Source organism: Gopherus evgoodei, chromosome 2 (genome assembly GCF_007399415.2).
Source record: "Gopherus evgoodei ecotype Sinaloan lineage chromosome 2, rGopEvg1_v1.p, whole genome shotgun sequence".
Lineage (NCBI taxonomy): Eukaryota > Metazoa > Chordata > Testudines > Testudinidae > Gopherus > Gopherus evgoodei.
The window spans coordinates 213738002-213763479 of NC_044323.1; the positions used below are offsets into that span (position 1 = coordinate 213738002).

Below are 25478 nucleotides of genomic sequence, written 5' to 3' on the forward strand. Positions count from 1 at the left end.
GTGTCGATTAGTGGATTGATTTATCGCATCCAGACGAGACACGATAAATTGATCCCCGATACATCGAACACTACCCACCGATCCGGCAGGTAGTATAGGTGTACCCTTGGGCGGTTTTGTGCATGCCCTCCAGCAGAAACCTAAGCACCTAGGAGACTTTGGCAGCAGAAATGTAGACACCTAGGGAATTTAGGTGGCAACTAAGCAAGGGTTTGGAGGATCACAGGCGTCCCTAAATGTTGGATTTAAGGCACAGAACTGCCATTTTAATGTGCCTACATCCCTTTGTGGATCTAGTCTTTAGAGACTCTTAAAAATCTCATTCTACATTGGCAAACATGAAAATTTCAAGCAGTGACTGGGGAATGGAATTATTTCAAGGCTTTATGGAATTAATTTCTTTCAATTTCTCATGACATTGATTCAAGGTTTATAATCTCTGCTTCCTCTTAAGATAACTTAGAGACAACCCACTGCTAGCAAACAGTACCAAAACAAAACAAAGTTCTCCCTAAAAAAAATGTACAATGGTCAAGAGAAACCCTGGATAAGGAGAAGAAAAAAATAATAATACACACACACAAATTGAGTCAGTACAATAGATAGTAAGATTTATCTGTTGATTTCCCATTCAGCAAAGTTTTATCTGTCAATCTGCCACAATTCAAAAAAGGAATTATCTCCAGAGGCCCTATGTTCTCACACACTGTGCCAACCCAGACAACGTGACTGGAGACCTGCATGTGGGAACTTGCCTTTTACAGGACAACTTAAAACAAAATCCATGCCCACTGCTATTTGATTCACGGCAGTGCTTGGATTTTCACATTGTTCGGTGTAACCTGCTCTCAGTCTCTAACAAAAGCTCTGGGGCATCCAGTGGAGAACACGACTTTTCCTGTTTCTGCAGAGTAGCTGGGGAGTTCAGTTCCTTGCGTGAGAAGGTGCTGCTGAAAAAGGTTCTCACACTGAGCCGTCTAGAGACACAATACAGTTTTTCCTTTACAGCGTCTATCAGAAATAGCTCTTGTCCTGTACTTTGAGGCAAACACTCATAATCATCAGACCAATTATGCTTCTCCTTCACTGGTGCTATTAATAGCATGTTGTTCCCTCTGAAGAAAGACAAAAGAAGAATGAAGGGACCTGGTGTTTGATCACATTTTTTCATTCTCGCTGCTGCTGCTTTATTTTTTTTTTCATTTTGAGTTTTCTGAGCTTCAGCTGGTTTTTTCCAGTTGCGGGTGAGGGTTTGGAATCCTCGTTGTTTTCAGTTATGTGCCCATCCTTTCTGTGTAAACAAGCAGGGCTTCTCCAAGTCCACCGAGCAGAAGACTGTAAACAAAGCAAGGTGTAACTTTAATATTGATCAAGTATGCACACTTTATAGAAGGGCAAACAGCACAGCATCAAAGGAAAGGAGGAAGTTTGTTTGCTTGCATGCGTGTCCTTCATCAGGGTGACATTACAGAACCCCAGCATTTTTCATGATGATAATTTTTTTCACTCAGAGTGCTAAGAAATGGTTGAAACCAGAAATGGCTTGTTTCTTCAGATCTCATTGAGATAGTTCCCCTCCAATATTTTAGAGACGGGTGCATATATGTGTAAATATATAGACAGAAATAGCTGCTTTATTTATCGATATTAAAATAATTACACAGGCATGTATACACTGGAGGGAGGGAGGGAGCAGGAAGGCTTTGAACCTCATCTGGTTATTGATATAAGTACAGACTTCCCCTTAGCAATTTCTGCTTGTATTCTAATTTGAAAATGGACTCACTGCTTGACAAAAATGGGAAGGGAGATAAACTCTCCTGCTTTTGGGAAATGAACAGGGTTGGGAATAAACTTGCACTCTGGGCAGGTTATGCTGGACAAGCTGACCAATTAGGATGACCAGACAGCAAGTGTGAAAAATCGGGACAGGAGGTGGGGGGTAACGGGAGCCTATATAAAAAAAAGTCCCCAAACTCAGGACTGTCCCTATAAAAACGGGACAGCTGATCACCCTATCACCAACAGAAATGCCTGCATACTTACTGGACACTTACAGAAGAGCTGGCACACTGAACTGTTCTAACTGGAGCAGTGTGTGCACCAAGGCATATCCCTAACTCCTGCCTCTCCTGGCACAATGACGGCTCTTTCGTTCTCACTCTCACCCAGGTCTTGGGAGCAGCTAACGCTGGAAGCAGGGTTCCAAAGAGAGCTGAGTTCAGTGGAATTGTCTTTGTTTATATAAATGTCAGTCATCAGCCCATCCATCTTGTGCAAGAGCCAGTAATCCCCAAATCTCCTCTAAAATCACATCCAAGAAGAATATGGTGGACTGCTGGCTAGTTTCCACTTCTGTTGCAACAGTGAAAAGCTAAATGTAATGACTCACGGCTTAGTTAGCTTATGAACCAGCAAAGCTCCTTATAAAATAAACTTCTGTACAAGTTACTGGTAAGAGGGCGCTCATTTATTTATGTTATTCAAAAAGCATGTATAGCTGACAAGGTTGTCCGGACATTAATAGTATTATATTAACTTAAATATTAGTGTCAGTGAATTGTTTATAAACACCATTAATCCCTGAAAGATGCAAACTTTATATAACAATTGTACAGTATACTATTAATACAGTGATACTGTTGTGCAGTATAAAGCCCTGAAAGGGTAGCTGCTATGGAGATAGCAACTTTCACATGCAGAGACAGTCCACTTTTGGCTATGGAACTACCATTAAGAAGCAATGCACTGTTAGAGGCGCATCAAAAGAGATTTAAAACCAAGAGCCTGGTCACTTATAATCATTACAAATTCATGGCACTTTTCTCAGGAAACCATTAGCCTAAGATTCCCGCCTAAATTTCAGCTCCAGTTATTAACATTTATCAGCATGAATTCCTTCTGAAATTACAAGTGGATAATATGTTCTTCTTCTTTATCCCTATAGGAAAGTTCTATAGAGTTCAATGGGGATTAAACCAACAGGGTCCCATAGAAATTACACTGAAAGAGAAAGAGTACTTTCTACTTTATTTAGAGTTTTTAATAGACAGTTTAATAGAGAATCAGATCTCTTCAAAAAAATTCTATAGATTGGCTTAAAAATTTGATAGAGACGATATCATTCACTATCAAACTCTATTAACTAGGACTTTTCCACAAGGGCACTTCCTGGTTAGCCAATTGTGTAAACTGCTGTCATGTTCTATTTCAGAGGTGGCTGCACTTCAGCAAGCAGTAAAAAAATGGGTATACCAGGAGAACTACCATATCTGTAGCATCAGTAGCTGGATACATAGTAAAGTGATTGTGGATGGTTTGGAATGAAGGGCATAAATGTGTGATTTCTATTATGATTTCTCTTTGTGTATTTATGTATTATCACTTACCAGTCTTTATCCTCAGCCATATAACATGATCTCACTATGTACATCTCACTAAGCTTTAAAAATATAGGTACTGTCCCCTTAGGGGGCGGCATGGGAATGCTCACGCTGTATGCTGCCCTTTACAATCTGGCCATCAACCAAGAGAAGAGGATGAATGTCCTTGCATTCAGGGATGCTACATGTGGCTCTTCCAACCTTGGATAGTGGTTGCCAAATACCCTAGTTTTGCAGTGATAGCACGGGATACCAAAACATCCACCACGACACTTTCTAACACTGCCATTAATTCACTTGTTGCTCATGCCAGGCACTAACTTCCTTGTGCTTGTAAAAAGGGTGAGGGCCACTAAAGCGGGAGGAGTCCAATGCTGTTTCTAGAGAGACAGAAGGGTTAGATTATCACGAGACCCTTAACTTCTGAATTTTTCTGATTCTTGGAAAGTTCAACGCTTTTTCTTCAAAACTATTGTACTTCAGGCTCCACATCCTGTATCTCCATCCACTATCCACAGATCCTGGATTTTATCTATATTTCCCCTTCCTGTCTCCCACTTCATCACAATCCACTCTGGCTGAGACTAAACAAAATTTTCTCTGTAATTGTTACCAACACATTGCTTTGTGGATTGTCCACAAGAGTTGAGAAGTAAAATGAGGTTAGATCTGAAATCTGCTCCTTTGCTTAAGTGTACCAGTGTAATGTATAATCACCAGACCACTGAGCTAACAGAAGCCTTCATTTTAACTTCAAAATGGAGTACTGTCGAGTAATGTACCCTCAACCCTGGATTTACCTTACATTTAAAATATGGTGAATCCTTTGGATACTGTTAATTAAGGGATGAGAGTTAACAGTACCACACTGTCACTAAGAAACTAACACACAAAATGATAGCCACTGTTAATATTGGACCTACACCAAAAACCCCTGTGGTTTGTGATCTTATGCTTGCTCTGCAGCTGCGGTAATCTAACAAACCTTATTCCAAAAACTCTGCTGAAATCCCTGATGCTGGTGGTGCACAACCAGTAATAGAAAACAAAACTTTTTTTTTTCAAAAATCACCTTTTTGAGTTCTCAACAATCTGAACATAACTCTGGGCTAAGGTTCCAAGCAAAGTTTCTTTTAAAATATTAATCAGTTACTTATGTACGGTAAACACATAAATTTACACATATATTACATGCATATAAATGTATATAGGGTATATCATGTGCATATTGTGTATGCAATTATGTATGTGTTTATACTATATCTATATGTACACACAGACGTATACATATACACTGATCTGTATGCATGTGTATTATATATGTCAGTGCATGTATGTATATATATCATATATATGCAATATACACACAGATATATATGCGTGCTTGCTAATGTCCTGGGCTGGACGTGCTGCTGTTTTCTGCCTTTGGCAACACGTCAGCAGGATGTACTGAATTACATACACATGGCCACAGAAGTGACCTTCTGCAATTGCAGAAAAATACAAAAGATTTATTTTGGCATTTCTTATAAAAAAAAGAGCCCAGTTTGAATTTAAAGTCTGCTTTCTGCAACTTGTTTTAACCTATGAGCTGTAGCTGAAAAAAAAAGCAACATGAGAAATTGTTTGGGAAACGAGAGTAGAATATGAAATGTCAGCTTTGCATAAATGTATTTTATATACATTTCACTATAGTTTTTCAAGGTCTGTTAGTGAAAAGCTTCATATCCAGAAAGCTTTAGAAGCAATGGATGCATGTTGGTGGAGGAAGTATTTTAATACTGACTTTCCATTATATAGGTCACATTTCAGAATGATTCTCTGCCTTGGTGTGATTAGGCATTAATATCTAAAGATAACTAAGAAAGAACCAAACACAGGAAGGAAATGAGTGGTTCGTTGACTTGGAAATTCTTTAAAACAATGAAGGAAAGTCAAGCACAAGGCAAACTGGATTATTTGTGGAAGGAGGATTCTTTTTCCGTTACAATGGACACACAATCACAGTTGTATAGTACAGACAAAGAGCTTAGTCCTTCATTCACTGAACCCAATCAGAATTTCTCTGCTGACTTCAGTGAGAGTTGGATCAGATCTTCAAAAATTTCAAGGTAAGATGAGAATGAATATCTACATAATATAGACTGGAATTAATTTTCTAAAGTAGTGTCTCAGAGACTACTCCTGTTTGTGTTACTCACATTGGGTGAAATTTGTCCCTTTATGGACAGTCAGCACAAAGTTCATGCACCTCAAGTCCCCAAAATTTGCATGCCCATGTTTTGCATGGCTTAAAAATTCAAATCAGTTGTATGCACAGTAGCTTGATTGGCTGCATTCACATGGTTAACAAATGCAAATCCGAGATTTTAAGTGCACAAAATACTTGGTCCTACAATTTTGGGCCTAACATCATTATCACTGATATCAAATCTTGAAAACCGAACACAGTAATTTAATTCATTGCAAAGCAGAATCTCTGTGGCACCAACCATACTACGAGGAAAAGAGAAGAGCCTGGTCTAAAGGTCTGTAAAAGTGAGAGGCTTTGGACTTTCAAAAGTATCTCCATTTCTTGAGATACACCTCGACTCCCTTATTTATTAATTAATAATAATAATAATAATAATAATAATAATATTTCTATCTCAGTAGTGCTGAAGTTATGGATCAGGACCCCATTGTGCTAGGCACTATACAAACACAGAACCAAAAGATAGATTGCAAGGATTGGGGCAGGGACTAAGCCCTGATACCATTCAATAAGAATTTTGATTTGGGAGAGTCTAAGTTTGTTAAGCAGACTCTTTATTACCAAATCCCATGTACTGCTTTGGATGGAGGTATGTATTATTTATTGTTATTTAATTTTATTCTTTCTATTCGCAGTCCACGATATGTTAGGCATTGTCCATGGATACCCACAGGAATACATATGATATTGGTCAGAATGTCAGAGTTCCTGAAAATCAGGACTTCTCTGTTCTATTCCAAGCTCTGTCACTAACTCACTATGTGACACTGGATGAGTCATTTAACTACCCTTTGCCTCAATTTAACTAGCTTGTAAAATGTATATAGTCAACAATATCTCACAGAGATGTCATGAGGTGTAACATCTGTAAAGAATTTTGAGATCCTCCGAAGAAATTCTGTTCTTTTCAGATAGATTATTATACCGTGCCCATCACAAAGGTGTCTGAACACCTGGCTCTCCTCTGTGCAAAATATTTTTGCTACTTGTCAGACTAACCTTTTAAAAAGCATTTCTGGGTAAAATAATGAGCCTTGTAAAGAAATTCAGTAGAAACTTCAAAGTAACCACAGAAATTTCAGGAAATTACTTACCAACAAATTGTTGGTACATTAACAGTCATGCCAAAGACAAATGGTGATAAACCAGCTGTGGTAACCTGTAAAATTAACAAGAAGAAAGGATTTGCCTGATATCATCACTGAAAGTTGCAACATCTTTGAGATTAACTTTGTACAGGTGCACTCATACTAAGTATTTGTTTACCCCCAGGTCAGTAATCCAGCCATAACACAGATGTTCAGTGGGAAGGAGAAACCCACTGGGATGTAGAATCTGCTGATCAGGAAACTACCACTTCCACCAAACCCCTCTCCACTGATTTATGACCCTCCAGGGGGCACATGCAGGCAAATCTCCTTGCCCTGACCAGTAGAAGGAAGGGACAAAAACTATGTAAAGAACCTCATCCTGGAAGTGACCTAGCACTTAGGGAAGCAGAGTCCACATGGCAAGACAGGAGCAGCAAGGACACTGAATGCAGCAGAAATCACCAGGGAACTGTGTACAGAGCAGGCTGCAGCAGCAGCCAGGGAATCCAGGGCTGGCTTTAGGAAGTGTGGGGCCCAATTCGAACAGTTTCAATGGGGCCCTGGCAGGGATGACTTTAAAAAAAAAATAAGTGGGGCTTGTACTCACCGGGCAGTGCTCTGAGTCTTCGGCGGCACTTCGGCGGTGGGTCCTCCAGGTCTTCGGCGGATCTGAAGGATCCGCTGCCAAAGTGCCACCGAAGACCCGGAGCGAGCGAAGTACCCACTGTCAAAGTGCTGCCGAAGACCTGGAGCGCCGCTGAGTGAGTAAAAATTAAAAAGGTGCCTTTAGCCAGGGAAGGGATTCTCACTTGGCGCAGGGCCCGATTCGGGGGAATTGGTGGAATAGCCCTAAAGCCGGCCCTGAAGGAATCACATGTGGAACGGATGTGACTGTAGAATACTGCAGCTGGGTTCAAGACTGTGCAGAACTTTGTGAAGAAGCAACAGAGACTGGGCAAGGAGCCAGTGCTGAGGCAACGAGATATATCACTAACTGATCCTGGCCAGGAAATCTGTATTCTCCTATTTGTCTCTAGCAGAGACTGGACTGGAGAGGCATGCCAGGCACTAGGCCTGAGGAGCCCTAACCCTCCAGCAGACTACCACTGTTTAAGCCACAGTACCTAGGGTATTGCAACCTTCCCCTTCCTGCCGGCCCTAGTAAAATACCCCTTCATTTAGCCACACGGCTGAATCATTATTGGAACCTACCAAGGGCCTATAGAATGTAGCATCTGAAAGGCCTTCAACTCTTGCCTCTGAGCAGGGGTACATCCAGCACACCACTAGGACCATCAAGGTTTAGTGTGACACAGCACTAGCAGCTGTAACAATTACATCAGGAAAGAGTAAAAGTGAACAAAACTTGAGGATGATAGGAGATAGTGCAATGTAAATTCATGTCTAATGTGCTATTGGAGAGAGAAAAGGCCAGTGCACTTTTGGTCTGGAAACACAGGAGCATCAGGCTAGGTCCTCCACAGTAACCAAGCTGCACTCAGGGTAGTGTAGGAGGATGGGGCAAAGATGATTTTATGCCATCTTTGCAGTGGTCTGATCTCAGGGATAGCTGGAAATTAGGCCAGATCCAATGCATGAGTGAGCAGTCTCCAGGCATGTCCCTGGCCCCCCATGGCTCCAAAGAGCTGTTCTGGCAGCCAGGGATATAATGATATCCATATATAATGATGGCTCCTTGGCCATGCTCTCGTTTCCCCAAACACTCCCCCTACAAATGGGGCAGGTGTCAAAGCTGCTATGTCGGCCCTCTGCCATGTGAGGACTCCCCTTACTGAGGAAGAATCCCCTCCTACACACACACACAAAAATAATCTTCAGGCAGCCAGTTAAGCTGGTTTTAAAGCTGCTTTGTGTCATTGGTAGAACAAAGCAGGGAGAACAGGCCCCAGATCTTGCCCACCATATTATGGAGCAGGATGGTATCTATCCCTGACTTTGCTACCACAGCTGCAGTGCTGCATTAAGTTCTGGGCACCTCATTGCCAGACCAATAACATAAAATGGAAGGAGTCCTGAGAACAGTGACAGAAGTGATTAAGGAGAAGGAATTGATTTGCAATGAAAGATTAGGATAAATAATGGCTATAGAAAAGGATGATAAGGTGACAGTCCTACAAATGCAAACACTGACGAATGAAAGGGATTATTTATGGCAGTACAGCAGGTTATAACTAAGAGTAACAGGATGAAGCAAAATATTTAGACGGTTATCAGGAAAGACTTCCTGACAGTAAGATTTATTAGCTTTCCTAATTGTCTCTCAAGGGAGTGCTGGAAACCCTGGCTCATTTAAAACTTGACAAAACACTAGCATACATGCAACAGGGAGCATGAAGCCATTTCAGAGTAGACTGCTTCACAGTAACTCTGAGTTACATTGTTAGCCCATATCGGTTACATTTATGTTATCATTGCCCTTTCAAAAACAGGCTCAGACCCCTGAGTCTGTCTGAGCTGTGCTCAGCACAAGACAAGGAAAGCTGGCTCTGAGCTGTGCTCAGCACAAGACAAGGAAAGGTGGCTCTGGGCCATCTCTCCACTCCCAGTCCTGAGGCCAACTGGGGGCTGAACCAAATAATCCAAATTATGTCAGCTAGAACAGTTTCATGGGAACTGCAATGCTGGTTGGGAACTATCCGAGCACCATGCACCCCAGCCAGGTCCTCTTCTGCCCCAGCCCACCAAGGAATGCCCCATACTCCTGCGACAGGGGAGAAAGGAGAAGAGATAGCTATGCTGGATTTATGCCACCTAAGAATTGCTGTAAATTAGGGAAAACTCCAGAAATTCCCGTTTGTATCGCTGGAGCAGTGCAAAGGGGACAAAGCAGTGCAAAGCTAGGAGTGCGCATCTGACACAGCATGTGTAGCTTTGGGACTTCAGGTTTACTGCATGGAATTATTGTAATTAATGTGGCCATATGTATCTCTAACTGACATAATCTACCTGGCCATCTGTCTTGGGGGTTTCTAAAGCACAGCCCAACACCTTAACATGGGCAAAGCTGTAAAGCATGAAATTAAGGGAATAATTAAGCCACCTCTCCATGAGAACATTTCACTACAAAACACCTGTATAATCTATAGGTCAAAACTCACTAGTTATCTGCGTTTTTCTCACCTTTATATCCATATGCCAATGAAAAATTAAAAAAAAAAAAAAAAGAAAAACAGGGAAAAACTAACTATAGCTACACTGCAGGCTCCAAAATGCAGCAGTGTTAGCACCCAAATGAGATTAGGGGAGGGTGGCACAGTTCGCTGTTCTCAGAGTCACTGCTTGAGGCTATCTGCAGACTCAGGAAGACAGAATGCAATAGTTTGCATGCCATTCACATTTGGAAGGTTATCTTTGCAACCAGCTGGGCTAGAAACTTACTGAAAAAAAAATTAATGCCCAGATATTAGAGAATCTGAGTATGTCATGAAGGTCACATATACATAGCCTGGTTGTTATATTTATTTGTATAAAATATTTGTGCAAAATCTAAGAACTAGCACTTTACTGTAATGGGTTTGATTTTGATCTTACATACATTGGTGTAGCTTTATTAATTTTAGTGGAATTACTCCTGATTTACTTAAGTGTAAGTGACAGTAGAGTCAAGTGTACTGAGCTTGCATTACACTAATGCTGGGGTAGTAGGCTGAGAAGTAAAATGCTCATTCCCAAGCACATAAATAGAAATCAGTATAGGATTGATGGTGTGATAGTTATAGAACTACTTATCTTTTAAAACTGTTTGCTATTCTTTCACTATAAGGAACTAAAGTGTCATTTTTTAAAGTGACCCAAGGTATGGTTATGTCACATTGTAGAGTTGTGTTTACAGGTAACTTGACAGGAGGCCAAAAAAGGGAAAGAGATAAATGACAAACTCGTTGAGAACTGCCCTTATTAAAAATATTATACTATTCTACAGTAATCACCCCCAAACCTCTCCATAAACACTACTGTTAGCTGCAGCCTTTTGGAAAATTACTGTAGAACACTTGTATTTTTTTTTTACTTATATAAGAATGTCTTGATGCCAAATAGAATCAAAATGTCTCTGAGAGCAGAAGTACTAAGTGTATGCAAGAAAAAAACAAAAGAAAAAAAATTCTGCACAGAAACTTCCAACTTAACTTTTTCATTTAAAAAAAAGGAAATGTTTGAAAATGAAAAACGAATTTTCCGGGAAATCAAGCATGTAACCTGCTCTAGGGTAAAATTGGGAACACATGGCTCCAGTCCAGAAGCTAATTTTTCTTTTACTAAACTTAAACAAAATGTGCTGACCTGTTTTTAATTTACATGTACATTTACTTATACAAAAAGCGAGAAAAAGGCACCTATCCAGATGCTCTAGGTGCCCTTGACATAATTTTAAAAACACATCCTAAGTGTACCAGTTGAGGATTGCTCTCCTTAATCTCCCTTTTCCCCTAAAATAATTATGGCACATCTTGTAATACTTAGGAAAGAACAATTTCTAGCCATCGAAGCATTTGCGTCACCTGATGCTGTTATTGAAAAATAATTTCAACCCTACCTACATGAAAAGAAAAAAAAGTTTTCTTTAAAAAGCAGTCACTCTTAAGAGAAATAAGATAATTAGTCACATGGGCCTCAGTAACACAATTTATTTAACTTGTTATTTTGATCAAATTTACCTATCTCAATTCCAGCTATTTCTGTCAATCCAATTGCTGATCTATCTAGATGTAACTTTACATGTAGGCAGAACAAACAGCTCAGGAATAAAGACTACAGTACTATTAGTACATATGACTAAAGAGTGTTTGTCAAAGTCTTCACTAAAAACATAGCCACATCCTCTGGAAATGTTGTAGGGTGAAACATATAGGTACAGCATCCAAAGTGCCTGGAAATTACCTTGATTTCAGCATGTTTTTAAGGCCATCACTTCGCTTCCTCCTACTGTCTCTTGTATTCTCAGATAAAATGGGGTCATATACATCAATTACACTTTGTATTTGCAAATCTGCTTTTGTGAATTCATGACCCTTGTTCATTTGCATCCTCACATTATGATCAATTAGAGTTCAGTACGGACTGGTTTTAAAAGAAGCCTCATCCAGTCCTCCTCATCCAGAAAGATGGTATTCATGGCCTGACAACCGAAGACTGAAGGTGTAACAACAGGAGCAAATGTGGAGAGGGATTCTCAGAGGACCTTGGTGGTGTAAAGAAACATCCTTATCATTCATAAAAGGAGGTTTTGCTTTTAAAAAGATGTTTCTGTGGTTTTCTTCTCTACAGTACCCAGTCACTCCACAAATGTTAATGAATTAGGCCTCACAACCCACCTGTAAGGTAGGGAATTATTAATATCCCATTTTACAACTGGAAAAACTGAAATACACAGAATTTAAAAGGAAGATTGCATCTTGCCCAATGGACCTGTGCTACTGTGATTCTCAGGATCATGATTCATTCTTTGGTTAGCTTCTGGGGCAGTGCAACTAGGTGCTGCCATTTAGGGTAGACAGTAAGTTGACAATCTAGTCCTAAATGACTTGCCCAAGGTCTCTCAGCAGTCTGTGGCATAGCCAGAAATTAAGCCGAGCTCTCCTGGTTCCTATTCTTGTGCTTTATCCATGGGTCCATTTCATATTTTGGAGCAGAAAGTTAAAAGGAAAATCTTTAACCTTCTGAGAATTCACTCCCTGGGCATCAACCCTGACCAACTAGTCAGTTTTCTCTCCATTATCTCTAGGATGTTCTCAAGCTACAAAATTCGGATCTGAATTTTAAATACCCCAAAGTTTACAGATGTTCAGATCCAGGGTTTTCGTTTGGACCATTATAAAGGTAAGGGCCACTTGCAAACTTCAGATCCATATCTGGTTCAGATTTTACCATCTTACTCCAGAGTTCAGAGGTGTATGCAAGATTTTGGTTTAGACTTATCTGATTATTTAACATGGCAATATTATTTCACTATAGCCTATAAAAAGTACTTATTTCCTTTAATCCACCATATCTTTGTTAGAAAACATAATGTCATAGTTCTCACCAGCTCTTACAGTAATTGAATATGGAATAATTTATAAAGAAGTTCCCTTAGTTTACTTACCCAAAGCCAATCCATTTAACCTCACCTCCCCAATCTGCCAAAACTTTTTTCCCTTTTTGAAAATATGTATTTTTCAAAAGATAGTGTTTTGAAACAGCCTTTCAAGTTCACTCACTGATCAAAATAAATCTTCCGGTCTATTTATCATCAGTGTTATCTTCTCCAAACAGAGAAGACAAAAGCTTCTGATGTACGTAACTTTTGTTTTCATTTTATCGAAGCAATGTCAGGCTCTTTATAGATATGCTATTTGTTTCACCCTTCATCTGTACCTATTTTTCCAGCCTCTCAGGGCCAAAAAACCATCAAGGGAATGGATTAGTGCCAGTGCCACTGGAAACAGTTAAATCAGGTTATCAGTAGTGCAAAAATCACTGCATGCAATATCACTACTGATGACTATTCTTTTACTTCTTCAGGGAGACTCATTGAAATAGTGTCCCAGACTGCAGGATTATTTCCAATGCCTACATATTTGAGCACCTGCCTTTGCATGGGCAGTCAGTTACCTCAGTTATCAAAACAAATTGGATATTTGCACCAACTTAAATACTCATTTTTATCCAAATGTTGGAATCACTCACACACATTTGGGAACAGACACGTAGAGAGAGACCTCAGTCCTGTCTATTAAAATATTTTATACATGTAGCCCTAGATCATACCAATAACATTCAAGATGCTTAAGACTTCAGCTTCACTGTAACAATTGAAAAGTTAATATACACTCTTCTCTGGGAGATGCAAATTCTCATCAGGGTATCAATCTTGTAAAAAAACAATGAACATTAATGACATTTGTCAGCCGTCAACATTTGTACTGATATTCTCTCAAAAGCATTTGAGAGCGTAGGCAGGTTAATTTGCTTGTCTCTTGTCATTTATTCAAAGACTTTCCTGTAGGTTGTTTTATGTTTTTGATGCTTCATGTTGGGTCAGAAGTTAATAGGTTTATTTCATTTACTCTAGGATTAGTGTCTTACCAGTGCAACTAGGGGGTTTGACTTCCAGGCCCTATTTAGATACTGGCTGCTGACATTCTTGCCTCTGCGTCACTTTGCATGTAATTCGTTGTGCTTTTAGCAATCTCTTCGAATTCACCATCCTTATGTTAATAATTAATAATGTACGGAGAATTATAGTGCATACAGAAGTAAGGAAAGTGCATGAGAAGAGGGAACAGCTTTTCTCTGCGGGGGTGGACACATCTGAAAGTGGGTAGGCAAATGTGAAACAAAGGTGCTCAGAGCAAGTTTATAAAGGCAGGTAAAGCTCACTCTGTATGTGACTCAGAACAAGATGCCATGACACTACCTACTCTCTGCTCTGCCTGTCCCAATCACAGGGTTGTCAGGCACCCTTGAGGAACATCTGGGTAGCAGCCCGGCCTTCCCCCAGCAGCTCCTATGTAAGCGGAAGAGGGACATGTGGAGTGGTGAGCCCACACACTCCTTCCTTCCTCCCCTCCTGCTGAGCAACTGCCTAAGGGCTGGGCAGAATCTAGTCATTCTGCTGTCAGCACACAGATTTATTACATGGTCTGCCCAGCTTAATGCTGCCATGTGCACTGAACACAGGCCGTTTTGCCCTCCAGCCAATCCAAATACCTGAGAATGAAACACTTACTACAAGTGTGTTAGCTGCCACCTACAGACCATGCTATGTTTTGTGTGCTGGCATCAGTGTCACTGAGAGAAAAACATTTTGGGCTTTCCCCAGGTCACTAATATGTTTCTTAACCTTTTGGATACCAGAGACCAGTGGTGAGCTGGAGAGGGCTGGCACCCGTTCGCAGGAACCGGTTGCTAAATTTAGGCCATGGCTACACTGGCGCTTTACAGCGCTGCAACTTTCGCGCTCAGGGGTGTGAAAAAACACCCCCCTGAGCGCTGCAAGATACAGCGCTGTAAAGCCTCAGGGTATGTCTACATCTACAATTTTGCAGCGCTGGTTGTTACAGCTGTATTAGTACAGCTGTATAGGGCCAGCGCTGCAGAGTGGCCACACTTACAGCAACCAGCGCTGCAAGTGGTGTTAGATGTGGCCACACTGCAGCGCTGTTGGGCGGCTTCAAGGGGGGTTCGGGGAACGCGAGAGCAAACCGGGGAAGGAGACCAGCTTCGCCGCGGTTTGCTCTCACGTTCCCCGAGCCCCCCTGCAAACCGGGGAAGGAGACCTGCTTGATTACCAGACGCTTCCTCAGGTGTGCTGGGATACCTGCTTATTCCACGGAGGTCAAGAAAAGCGCTGGTAAGTGTCTACACTTGATTACCAGCGCTGGATCACCAGCGCTGGATCCTCTACACCCGAGACAAAATGGGAGTATGGCCAGCGCTGCGAACAGGGAGTTGCAGCGCTGGTGATGCCCTGCAGATGTGTACACCTCCTAAGTTGCAGCACTGTAACCCCCTCACCAGCGCTGCAACTTTGTGATGTAGACAAGCCCTCAGTGTAATCAGTGCCGCAGCGCTGGGAGCTGCAAGCTACACCCCTAAGGGATGCGGTTTACGTGCAGCTCTCCCAGCGCTGGCGCTCCGACTACACTCATACTTCAAAGCACTGCGGCGGCAGCGCTTTGAAATGTCAAGTGTAGCCATACCCTTAGAAGCCGGTTTAGACCCGGTTGTTAGGGTTACCATACAGCCAGCAGCCGCGGCTGCTGCTGGGGGACAAAACACCTGGCTCTGGGCCGCTAGAGCATCCTTTGCCCCGGTTTGCCCCGCAGCCCCCCCCAAGCCTCGTCACCCCCAATTCCTCTCCCCCTGAGCCTCGTCACCCCCGGATTCCTCCCTTCCCCCGATTCCGCCCCTCCGAGTCTCCTCTTAGCTTGGGCTCCGGCAGGCTGATTGAATCAAACTGCAGCTCTCCTGCCGGAGCTGATTCAATCACTCTGCGGGAGCCCAAGGTAAGGGGAGACTCGGAGGGGCGGAATCGGGGGAAGGGAGGAATCCGGGGGTGACGAGCAGGGCCGTCCTTAGGCATAGGCAACATAGGCAGCTGCGTAGGGTACCTGAAAATTTGGGGCACCACTGGGTCTTAGTGTCCACCTCTTGTTTTCCTATCCCTGTTCTGACCCTTCCTGCAGGCTCCCACAGATGGCTGCTCTAGTCTGGTGAGTGTTCCTTGGGAGGGAATCTAGTAGTTAAAAGTGAAAAAACCTCCAGCCTGCCAGACCTATTAGCACAACATTGAAACTGTTAAAGAGACATTCAAGGGGTAATAAAGCCATTTAACAGGCATTTGCCAACCCCAAGGAATATACTGACAGGTTTCAGAGTGGTAGTCCTGTTAGTCTGTATCAGCAAAAACAAGGACGAGTCCTTGTGTCACCTCAAAGACTAACAAATTATTTGGGCACAAGCTTTTGTGGACTAGAACCCATTTCATCAGATGTCCACGAAAGCTTATGCCCAAATAAATTTTTATACTGTCAGTTTCTGACTTTACTGACAAAAACAGTTGTGCATTAATGTAATATTTACACAGAACATGTCAGTCTACAGGACCTTAGTTTAAAATTTGCTTTAAAAATATTTCATTAGTGAGCTGGTGAAGATTATAAAATCACATTTCTAAAAAATGCTTGCATAGAGTTTTAGATGCACAATCATCTTTAGCCTTAAATGTGTGGATCTTCAGACATAGTTTTTTAAATAAATCCTTCAAAAGACCTCCCTTATCTAAAATACACATTTTAATTACTATAGTTAAAAAAAAAAGTGCTTCCAAGTCTTCCTGTCCTTTCTGTCCATCCCTTCACCACCTCTCTCCCCATTCCCCACTGAAGAGAGCCCTTAAAGGGACAACAGTCCTTCCCTTCCAGATAGCTGGACAAAGAGTTTCCCTTTCTTTACTTCTGACTATCCGACAAACTAGTTTTAAAAGAACCCTCCAGCAAAATCAGTACCTTAGTAAGACAAAATCCTTGTTATACCTAAAATCTTTGGAAACATATTTTTTTAAAGTTGGTGAAATTTCATAACCATGTCTCTTGTTATGGAGATCACACAAAGTAAATTACTGTTCCCTTTTTCTAAAAGCAATGAACATTGTTATGAACACACTAAACCTCTCTGATTAATTTAAAAGAATGTCTTTGTTTCAGTGAGTTAAATATGTAGTAATCTGGAATGCTGGCTTAAGATTTGAGTACATTTAAAATATAAATTCAACTTAGAAATACTGATGAAGAAAAATGTAAAACAGAGAAGAGCTGCATCATGTATTCCATTATATGTAATGTTGTATTCAGCAGGACAGCTGACTCACCCTTACTATGAAGTTTTTGTAAATAAATCTCTGACAAACTTCAGGGCATATCAAAAAACCTGTGACTGACATTTTTTATTCCCAAATTTTAGTGCTTTTAATTAGGTACTTTCTTCATGTCCATTCTGCATGAGGGAGAGGGCATGGAAGTCTCTGCGGGGAACTGTGACTCTCCGCCACCATGAGGCAGGCCGGGCATCTCATTATCCTTTGCTGTCAAGTCCCTCCTCCCCCTCCCCCACCAGGCTGTGAGCTTGGGCTGCCACCCGGCATAGGGGCACCGGTTTAATAATACTGCGTAGGGCCCCATAAATCCTAAGGACGGCCCTGGTGACGAGGTTCGGGCGGGAGAGAAATTGGGGGTGACGAGGCTCGGGGGGGCTGCGAGGCAAAGCAGGGAAAGGTAGCGCTGGGGCAAAGGACGGTCTAGCCGCACAGAGCCGAGGTGTCTTGTCTCCCAGCAGCAGTCGCTGCTGCGAGGGGACTCAGACTGCAGCTGGCAGCCTGCCGAGCCCAAGGTAAGACAGGGAGGGGAGGAATCAGAGAGTGCCTGGGCTGGGGGGGTGTATCGGGGGATGACCAGGCTCGTGGGGGGAGGAATTAGGGGGTGACGAGGCTGCGGGGGGGAGAGGGACGGGATGGAGGGGGCAGTGAGTTGCCTGTCTGTATGTTCTAAATAATAGCAGCTGTTCCCCTAGCAAAATCCTCTCCTCTACATTTCCTTCCTATTTTTGCCTCATTTTCTCCAGTCTATAGTTCTGTTTTTAAAGCCTATATTATCTATTCATGTTAATCTGTCTCTCTGTTTCAGACAGGGTTAAATATGTAACTTGTTTTACACAGAAAAATAGCCGGAGAGATAGTAGTAAGACTGGTTTCAGAGTAGCAGCCGTGTTAGTCTGTATCCGCAAAAAGAACAAGGGTACTTGTGGCAGGGCTGCCCAGAGGGGGGGGGGCAAGAGGGGCAATTTGCCCCAGGCCCCGGGCTCCACAGGGGCCCCCACGAGAGTTTTTCGGGGCCCCTGGAGCAGGGTCCTTCACTCGCTCGGGGGCCCCAGAAAACTTGTGGGGCCGGGCCCCGGAGCTTCTTCCGCTCCCTGTCTTCGCTGGCAGGGGAGTCCTTCAGCTTCGGGGCAGAAGGACCCCCCGCCATCGCATTACTGCCGAAGCGGGACCTGCTGCCGAAGTGCAACCTTGTCTTCGGCGGTAATTCAGCGGCAGGGGGCCCTTCCGTTCAGGGACCCGCCGCCGAAGTGCCCCGAAGACCTGCGGTGGGGGACCCCCGCCACCGAATTACCACCGAAGACATTTCGCCGCGCGGGGGGCCCCCTGCCAGTCCCACGGCTCCGGTGGACCTCCCGCAGGCATGGCTGCGGAGGGTCCACTGGTCCCACGGCTCCGGTGGACCTCCCGCAGGCGTGCCTGCGGATGCTCCACCGGAGCCGCGGGAGCAGGAGACCCTCCGCAGGCACGCCTGTGGGAGGTCCACCGGAGCCGCCTGCTGCCAATGGCCCCAGGCCCCCGGAATCCTCTGGGCAGCCCTGACTTGTGGCACCTTATGTTCTTTTTGCGGATACAGACTAACACGGCTGCTACTCTGAAACCAGTCTTACTATTATCTCTCCGGCTATTTTTCTATGTATCACCCAGCATTCTAAAGAAGATTTGTCCTTTACACTTTGTGACTAGGAAAAACAAAACTTGTCTTTGAATTTTATTAACCAATGTAATTGCTTTTAACACATCAGGAAGAAAGGCAATGACTTTAAAACCTGTTTGTATAATAATGGAAATACTATAGTTTCTCACTGGCTAACTGTTAAAACATAATTTCTTTTGTTTACAGCCACTGGCAGTAGCTATATAATCCTCTACCCCACGATGGTGTTCTGTAACATTTGCCATGGCTACTGTCTAAATTCTTGCCAAGCTTTTCATCATATCCACAGAACACAGATTAATTTAATGTAACTGCTAGCTTCAATTCATACTAGTGCTTGTAAAAACTGCTTCATCAAAGCACTTAGTTCAATTTTGCAATAAATATCAGAATCCAATAAAGACTATTAAATCTGACTTATTGGCTACATACGTATTATATTTGGAGATGCAGTTAGCTATTATTCAACAGTGAGTTTCGGGGGGTGGTTGTCGGGGGCAGGGGTGTGGAGGGGGTCGGGGCAGTCGGGACAGGGAGCGGGGCGAGTTAGGTAGGGGATGGGGACCTGGGAGGGCAGTCGGGGGGGGTCTTGGGAGTCAGTGGTCAGGGGACAAGGAGCAGGGGTGGGGTTGATGGATTGCAGGTTCTGAGGGGGCGCAGTTGGGGGCAAGATGTGGGGGGGGTGTTGGATGGGGAGGACAGCTATTTTGGGAGGCACAGTCTTCCCTACCTGGCCCCTGACACAATTTTGCAACCCCGATGTGCGGGGCCAGCTTTAGGAAGTGTGGGACCTGATCTGAACAGTTTTGACAGGGCCCTGGCTGGGATGACTTAAAAAAAAAACCACGTAAAAAACCCCATGGGGCTTACTCACTGGGCAGCGTGCCAAGTCTTCAGCAGCACTTTGGCGACGGGTTTCTCACTCGCTCCGAGTCTTCGGTGGCACCGAAGGACGTGCCGCCAAAGTGCTGCTGAAGACCTGGAGCGAATGAAGGACCTGCCGCCGAAGACCCAGTAGGGAACCAGTCGTTAAGATTTTGGCAGCTCATCACTGCCAGTGACCAGTTTGCTGCCTTCCTAAACTGCGTCAGGGACATCTCAGGGACCAGCATTGATCCATGGACAGGCCGTTGAGAAACACTGCTAATACATTTCACCTCAGATAACCTGCTTCCCTTGTTTGATCTGCTGATCTTTAAGGACAGAGTCACAACTTTTGGAAGCAATAGTTTCCAATTCTTCAGTGTTAAGGCATCATTTGTATTGCTTATGAAACAGGTGGCTCTCTGGTTGCACTCCCTCTTGTCAGAGGATTTCCCAGTGGTCTTGATTCAAGGGGCTGCTCAGCCAGCTGAAAGAGTTGGGTTAAGGGGCATATTTTGCCCATGTCTTTATCCTGGCAGACCATTATAGCCCAGTAAAATCCTTTCCAAGGGTCCTTCCTACTACCTTGCCATATGTGTTTAATACATCTGGCTCAAAATCCAGGGGAAAGGAGACTTTATAGTGTAGTATGGAGGTGGAGAAATTCTGCCCTTAGCCCCTTTCCTTTCATATCTGGAGGCTGGTATTAGCATTCTGAAATACTGACATTAGGGAACCAATATGGGGTGGCTAGCTTCCAAACGTTTTTCAAATTGTGCAAGAAATGCCCTCTCATTCTGATTGTCAGTTTGTTTGGGAGTTTAATGGAAAAACTCTGGGTTTCCCAGTACTTTATCCCCAAATTCTCCCTCTAATCACAATGGGAACTGTCTATCCCAGAGTACTCCTTTTTCTTGTCTGACTTTCTCTTGATGTCCCTGGAGAAAACTTCTCATGAATCTATACAGGAGGACTGGAGAGGACACACAGTGGCTTTTTCTGGGTTGAGATTTCCCTGTCCAGGAACCTGGAGGAATCTTCTCTGGCTAATGCCTAACCTGCACAACTATCCTGGGGTTATATTTTGACTGGTGATCATGAAGGCAGGAGAGTATGTGCTATTGTTGTTCTTCCTCCTCTCTCTCTCTCTAAGAGAGGTTATTTGTGTCATCTCCCAGCCCAGCTTGGAAGTGGTCTGGCCCAGGACCGGCGCTAGGGTTTTGAGCGCCCTAGGCAGACGGCAATTTCGCCGCCTTGCGCACTGGTCCTGCGGCTCCGGTGGAGCTGCCGCAGTGGTGCCTGCGGGCAGTCCGGTGCTCCGCTGCACCGGTGGAGCTGCCGCAGTGGTGCCTGCGGAGGGTTCGGTGCTCCGCAGCTCTGGTGGAGCTGCCACAGTGATGTCTGCGGGAAGTCCACCGGAGCCGCACGAGCAGCCAACCGTTCGCAGGCACAACTGCGGCAGCTCCACGGGAGCTGCTTGCCGCCCCCTCCGGACACCCTGGGCTGCCGGCTGCCGCGGCCGCACCCTGACCCAGGGGAAACCCTGGGCTGCCGGCTGCTGCCGGCAGCTCAGACTCCCTCTCTGTCCCAGCAGCAGCGGCTGCTCAACCATGCAAAAAAAAATTGGGGGGCGCTTTTTAGCGCCCTCAAATCTGGGGGCCCTAGACAACCGCCTAGTCCGCCTAAATGGTTGCACAGGCCCTGGTCTGGCCATAACTGACAGGCTTCTAGTTCTCTTCTATGTTACCCTTTCTTCTGGAGAAGGAGCAAAGTTGTATCTGTCATGTGGGACAAGTGCAGGAAGAAATTTGTTTGGGCCTGGGCTTTGTGCTTGGAATATGGAACACTCCCAGCACCCTTGCAACCTATATTCACACCTCCCTCCACACCACACCCCTTGCATTCTACAAGATCCGGGAGAGCAAGACTGGGGGTTTCTCCCAGCTGCTGTGCTTAGCTGAGTGGCAGCTTTGTTCTCCTCTCCTACTCCACTCAGTTAACCAGCAGTTCTAAGCAGCCTATCAGTGGTTTTAACAGCCTTCCATCACCAGTCTGATGAATGATGGCTGTCAGACCAGGGGTGCTTCTGTTAGTGAAGCTCCCAGAGGCTACCAAGGCCTTTCCCAGCATTGCTCATTTTAGAAGAGGTGTTCAGTGTATGTGTTTAGGCCACAGAGTTTGAACTGGGGAGCTCCATCTCCTTGTGCTTAAATGTTGCTGTCTGCCAGTGATCTCACTTTGTAGCCTGTGTCACTACCTCATTAATCTGCTGCTATAGCTGAGTGATCACTGTGGTACTATTTATTCCATAATGATGTGTGATATAAATAGTTAGATAGCGTTGCCATTCTGCGGATTTATTATCTGCCAGTCTTTACTTCTCATCTTGGAGATTATTATTTCTTCAATGTCCATCTCTTTGTTTGGTATGTTTCATTTGTTTTCATTACTATCTCTTTGCTCTGTGATCTGTTGAGATAAGCTTGCAATAAAACTAAGGCCCCGGTTCTACACTGTTCCCAGAATCAGGGCTTTAGATAATTAAACAACATTACCAATTTATTCAAATTCACTCAGCACCTTATCTTTTAAGATAAGACGGTTACTCACCTTTGTAACTGTTGTTCTTCGAGATGTGTTGCTCATATCCATTCCAGTTAGGTGTGCGCGCCGCGCATGCACGTTCGTCAGAAACTTTTTACCCTAGCAACTCCAGTGGGCCGGCAGGTCGCCCCCTAGAGTGGCGCCGCCATGGCGCTTGATATATACCCCTGCCGGCCCACCCGCTCCTCAGTTCCTTCTTGCTGGCTACTCCGACAGTGGGGAAGGAGGGTGGGTGTGGAATGGATATGAGCAACACATCTCGAAGAACAACAGTTACAAAAGTGAGTAACCGTCTTTTCTTCTTCGAGTGATTGCTCATATCCATTCCAGTTAGGTGAATCCCAAGCCTTACCTAGGCAGTGGGGTCGGAGTGAGAAGTCGCGGCATGGAGCACTGCAGAGCCGAAGGCCGCGTCATCTCTGGACTGCTGGACCAGGGCGTAGTGGGAAGCAAAGGTGTGGACCAATGACCAGGTCGCTGCCCAAGAGATCTCTTGGATGGGCACGCGGGCGAGGAAAGCCAGGGACGATGCCTGCGCCCTGGTAGAGTGCGCAGTCACACGGCCCGTAGGGACGTGAGCCAAGTCATAGCAGGTCCTGATACAGGATGTTACCCACGAGGATAACCTCTGCGAGGAAATGGGAAGCCCCTTAATATGGTCCGCTATTGCTACGAAAAGCTGGGGGGATTTGCGGAACGGTTTGGTTCTGTCCACATAAAACGCAAGAGCCCGACGGACATCAAGCGAGTGGAGTTGTTGCTCCCAGCGTGACGAATGAGGCTTCGGGAAAAAGACGGGGAGGAAGATCTCCTGGTTGACATGAAAGGCTGAGACCACCTTGGGGAGAAAGGCAGGGTGCGTCTCAGCTGCACCTTATCTTTATGGAAGACCATATATGGGGGATCTACCATGAGGGCCCGGAGTTCCGACACCCGTCTAGCTGAGGTGATGGTCACTTGAAAGGCAGTCTTCCAGGAAAGATAGAGCAGGGAATAAGTCGCTAACGGCTCAAAAGGAGGCCCCATGAGCCGAGCCAGAACCAGGTTGAGATCCCAGGTAGGGGCAGGGGGTCGGACGTTGGGGTAAAGACGTTTTAGTCCCTTCAGGAATCTAGTCACCGTCGGGTGAGAGAAAACCGAGCGGCCATCCCCACCCGGATGAAAGGTGGAGATAGCCACCAGGTGAACCCGAAGGGACGATATCGCCAGGCCCTGTTGCTTGAGGGACCAGATGTAGTCCAAAATATTGGGGACAGAAACCTCCATAGGGAGGAAACCCCTCTCTGTGCACCAACACGAGAAACACTTCCACTTGGCCGAGTATGTTGCTCTGGTGGAAGGCTTCCTGCTGCCCAGGAGTACTTCACGTACCGGGATAGAGCATCGTAATTCGGATCTGGTCAGCCACGCAGGAGCCACGCCGCAAGGTGCAGCGACTGGAGGTCCGGGTGACAGAGTCTGCCGTGGTCCTGGGTAATCAGATCTGGGTGAAGGGGCAGGGGGACTGGGTTGGCTATGGCCAGGTCCAGCAACATGGGGTACCAATGTTGCCTGGGCCACGCTGGAGCTATCATAATCACGCGGGCCCTGTCCCTGCGCACCTTCAGAAGGACCTTGTGGATCAGTGGGAACAGAGGGAACGCGTAGAACAAGTGAGTCGTCCACGGGATAAGGAAGGCGTCCGCTACCGACCCGGGTTCCCGGCCCTGAAAGGAGCAGAACACCTGGCATTTCCTGTTCCCCCTGGACGCGAAGAGGTCCACGCGGGGACAACCCCACCTCTGGAAGAGTGAGAGGGCGACGTCCAGGCGAAGGGACCACTCGTGTGAGAGGAAGGATCTGCTCAGGCGGTCCGCCAGCGTGTTCCGTACTCCGGGGAGGAAGGAAGCCGTGAGGTGAATGGAGTGGGCTATACAAAAGTCCCAGAGCCGCATCGCCTCCTGACATAGGGGAGAGGATCTCGTGCCGCCCTGCTTGTTGATATAGTACATGGTTGTCGTGTTGTCGGTGAACACCGCAACACAACGACCTCGAAGCTGATGGGAGAACGCTTGACAAGCAAGACGGACTGCTCTCAACTCCCATATGTTGATGTGGAGATCCACTTCCTAAGGGGACCACAGGCCCTGTGTCCTCAGGGTTCCCAGGTGGGCCCCCCAGCCCAGGTCTGAGGCATCCGTTGTTAGGGACACCGAGGGTTGGGGCGGATGAAACGGGAGCCCTGCACACACGACGGACTGGTCTAGCCACCACCGGAGGGAATCCAATACCCCCTGGGGGATGGTGACAACTGTGTCCAGCGAATGTCTGGTCGGCCGGTACTGCGCGATGAGCCAAGATTGGAGGGGCCTCATGCGGAGCCGCGCATAACCTGTCACAAATGTGCAGGCCGCCATGTGGCCTAAGAGAGTTAGGCATGTCCTCATAGAGGTCAGGGGGGCCGCCTGCAAGCGCTGAATGATGGCTGACAGCGACTGGAACCTGGGCAACAGCAGACAGTAACCAAGGGGTACTGGCAAGTACCGCTAGATGAACCTGCCAAGGAGAGGTCAGCATTCGTCACCCATGCGGGGGTGTATGAATTCAATGTCCTTCCTTTCGGCCTTCGAAATGCACCCGCCACCTTCCAGAGGCTGGTAGATGGTCTACTAGCTGGACTGGGAGAATTTGCAGTTGCCTACCTCGATGATGTGGCCATTTTTTCAGACTCCTGGCCCGAACACCTACTACACCTGGAAAAGGTCTTTGAGCGCATCAGGCAGGCAGAACTAACTGTTAAGGCCAAAAAGTGTCAAATAGGCCAAAACAGAGTAACTTACCTGGGGCACCAGGTGGGTCGAGGAACCATAAACCCCCTACAGGCCAAGGTGGATGCTATCCAAAAGTGGCCTGTCCCACGGTCCAAGAAGCAGGTCCAATCCTTCTTAGGCTTGGTCGGATACTACAGGCGATTTGTACCACACTACAGCCAAATCGCTGCCCCACTGACTGACCTGACCAAAAAGACCCAGCCATAAGTGGACTGAGGAGTGTCAAAAGGCCTTTACCCAACTTAAGGCAACGCTCATGTCTGACCCTGTGCTCAGGGCCCCGGATTTTGACAAACCATTCCTAGTAACCACGGATGCATCTGAGCGTGGTATAGGAGCAGTGCTCATGCAGGAAGCAACAGATCACAACTTCCATCCTGTCGTGTTTCTCAGCAAGAAACTGTCTGAGAGGGAAAGTCACTGGTCAGTCAGTGAAAAGG

General features: G+C 45.3%; 1 protein-coding gene across 2 annotated transcripts in view; it reads right to left on the bottom strand.

The window, feature by feature from the left end:
* Positions 1 to 590: 590 nt before the first annotated feature.
* TMEM241 (transmembrane protein 241) overlaps positions 591 to 25478 on the bottom strand; it is a 117759-nt gene continuing 92871 nt past the window's right edge. For both annotated transcript variants that reach the window (XM_030552914.1, XM_030552915.1), the window contains 2 exons: positions 6732 to 6796; positions 591 to 1335 (listed from right to left, as the gene is read on the bottom strand). In XM_030552914.1, the coding sequence (XP_030408774.1) occupies positions 1275 to 1335; positions 6732 to 6796 (126 nt within the window). In that variant the 3' untranslated portion in view covers positions 591 to 1274. The remainder of the gene's footprint in view (positions 1336 to 6731; positions 6797 to 25478) is intronic.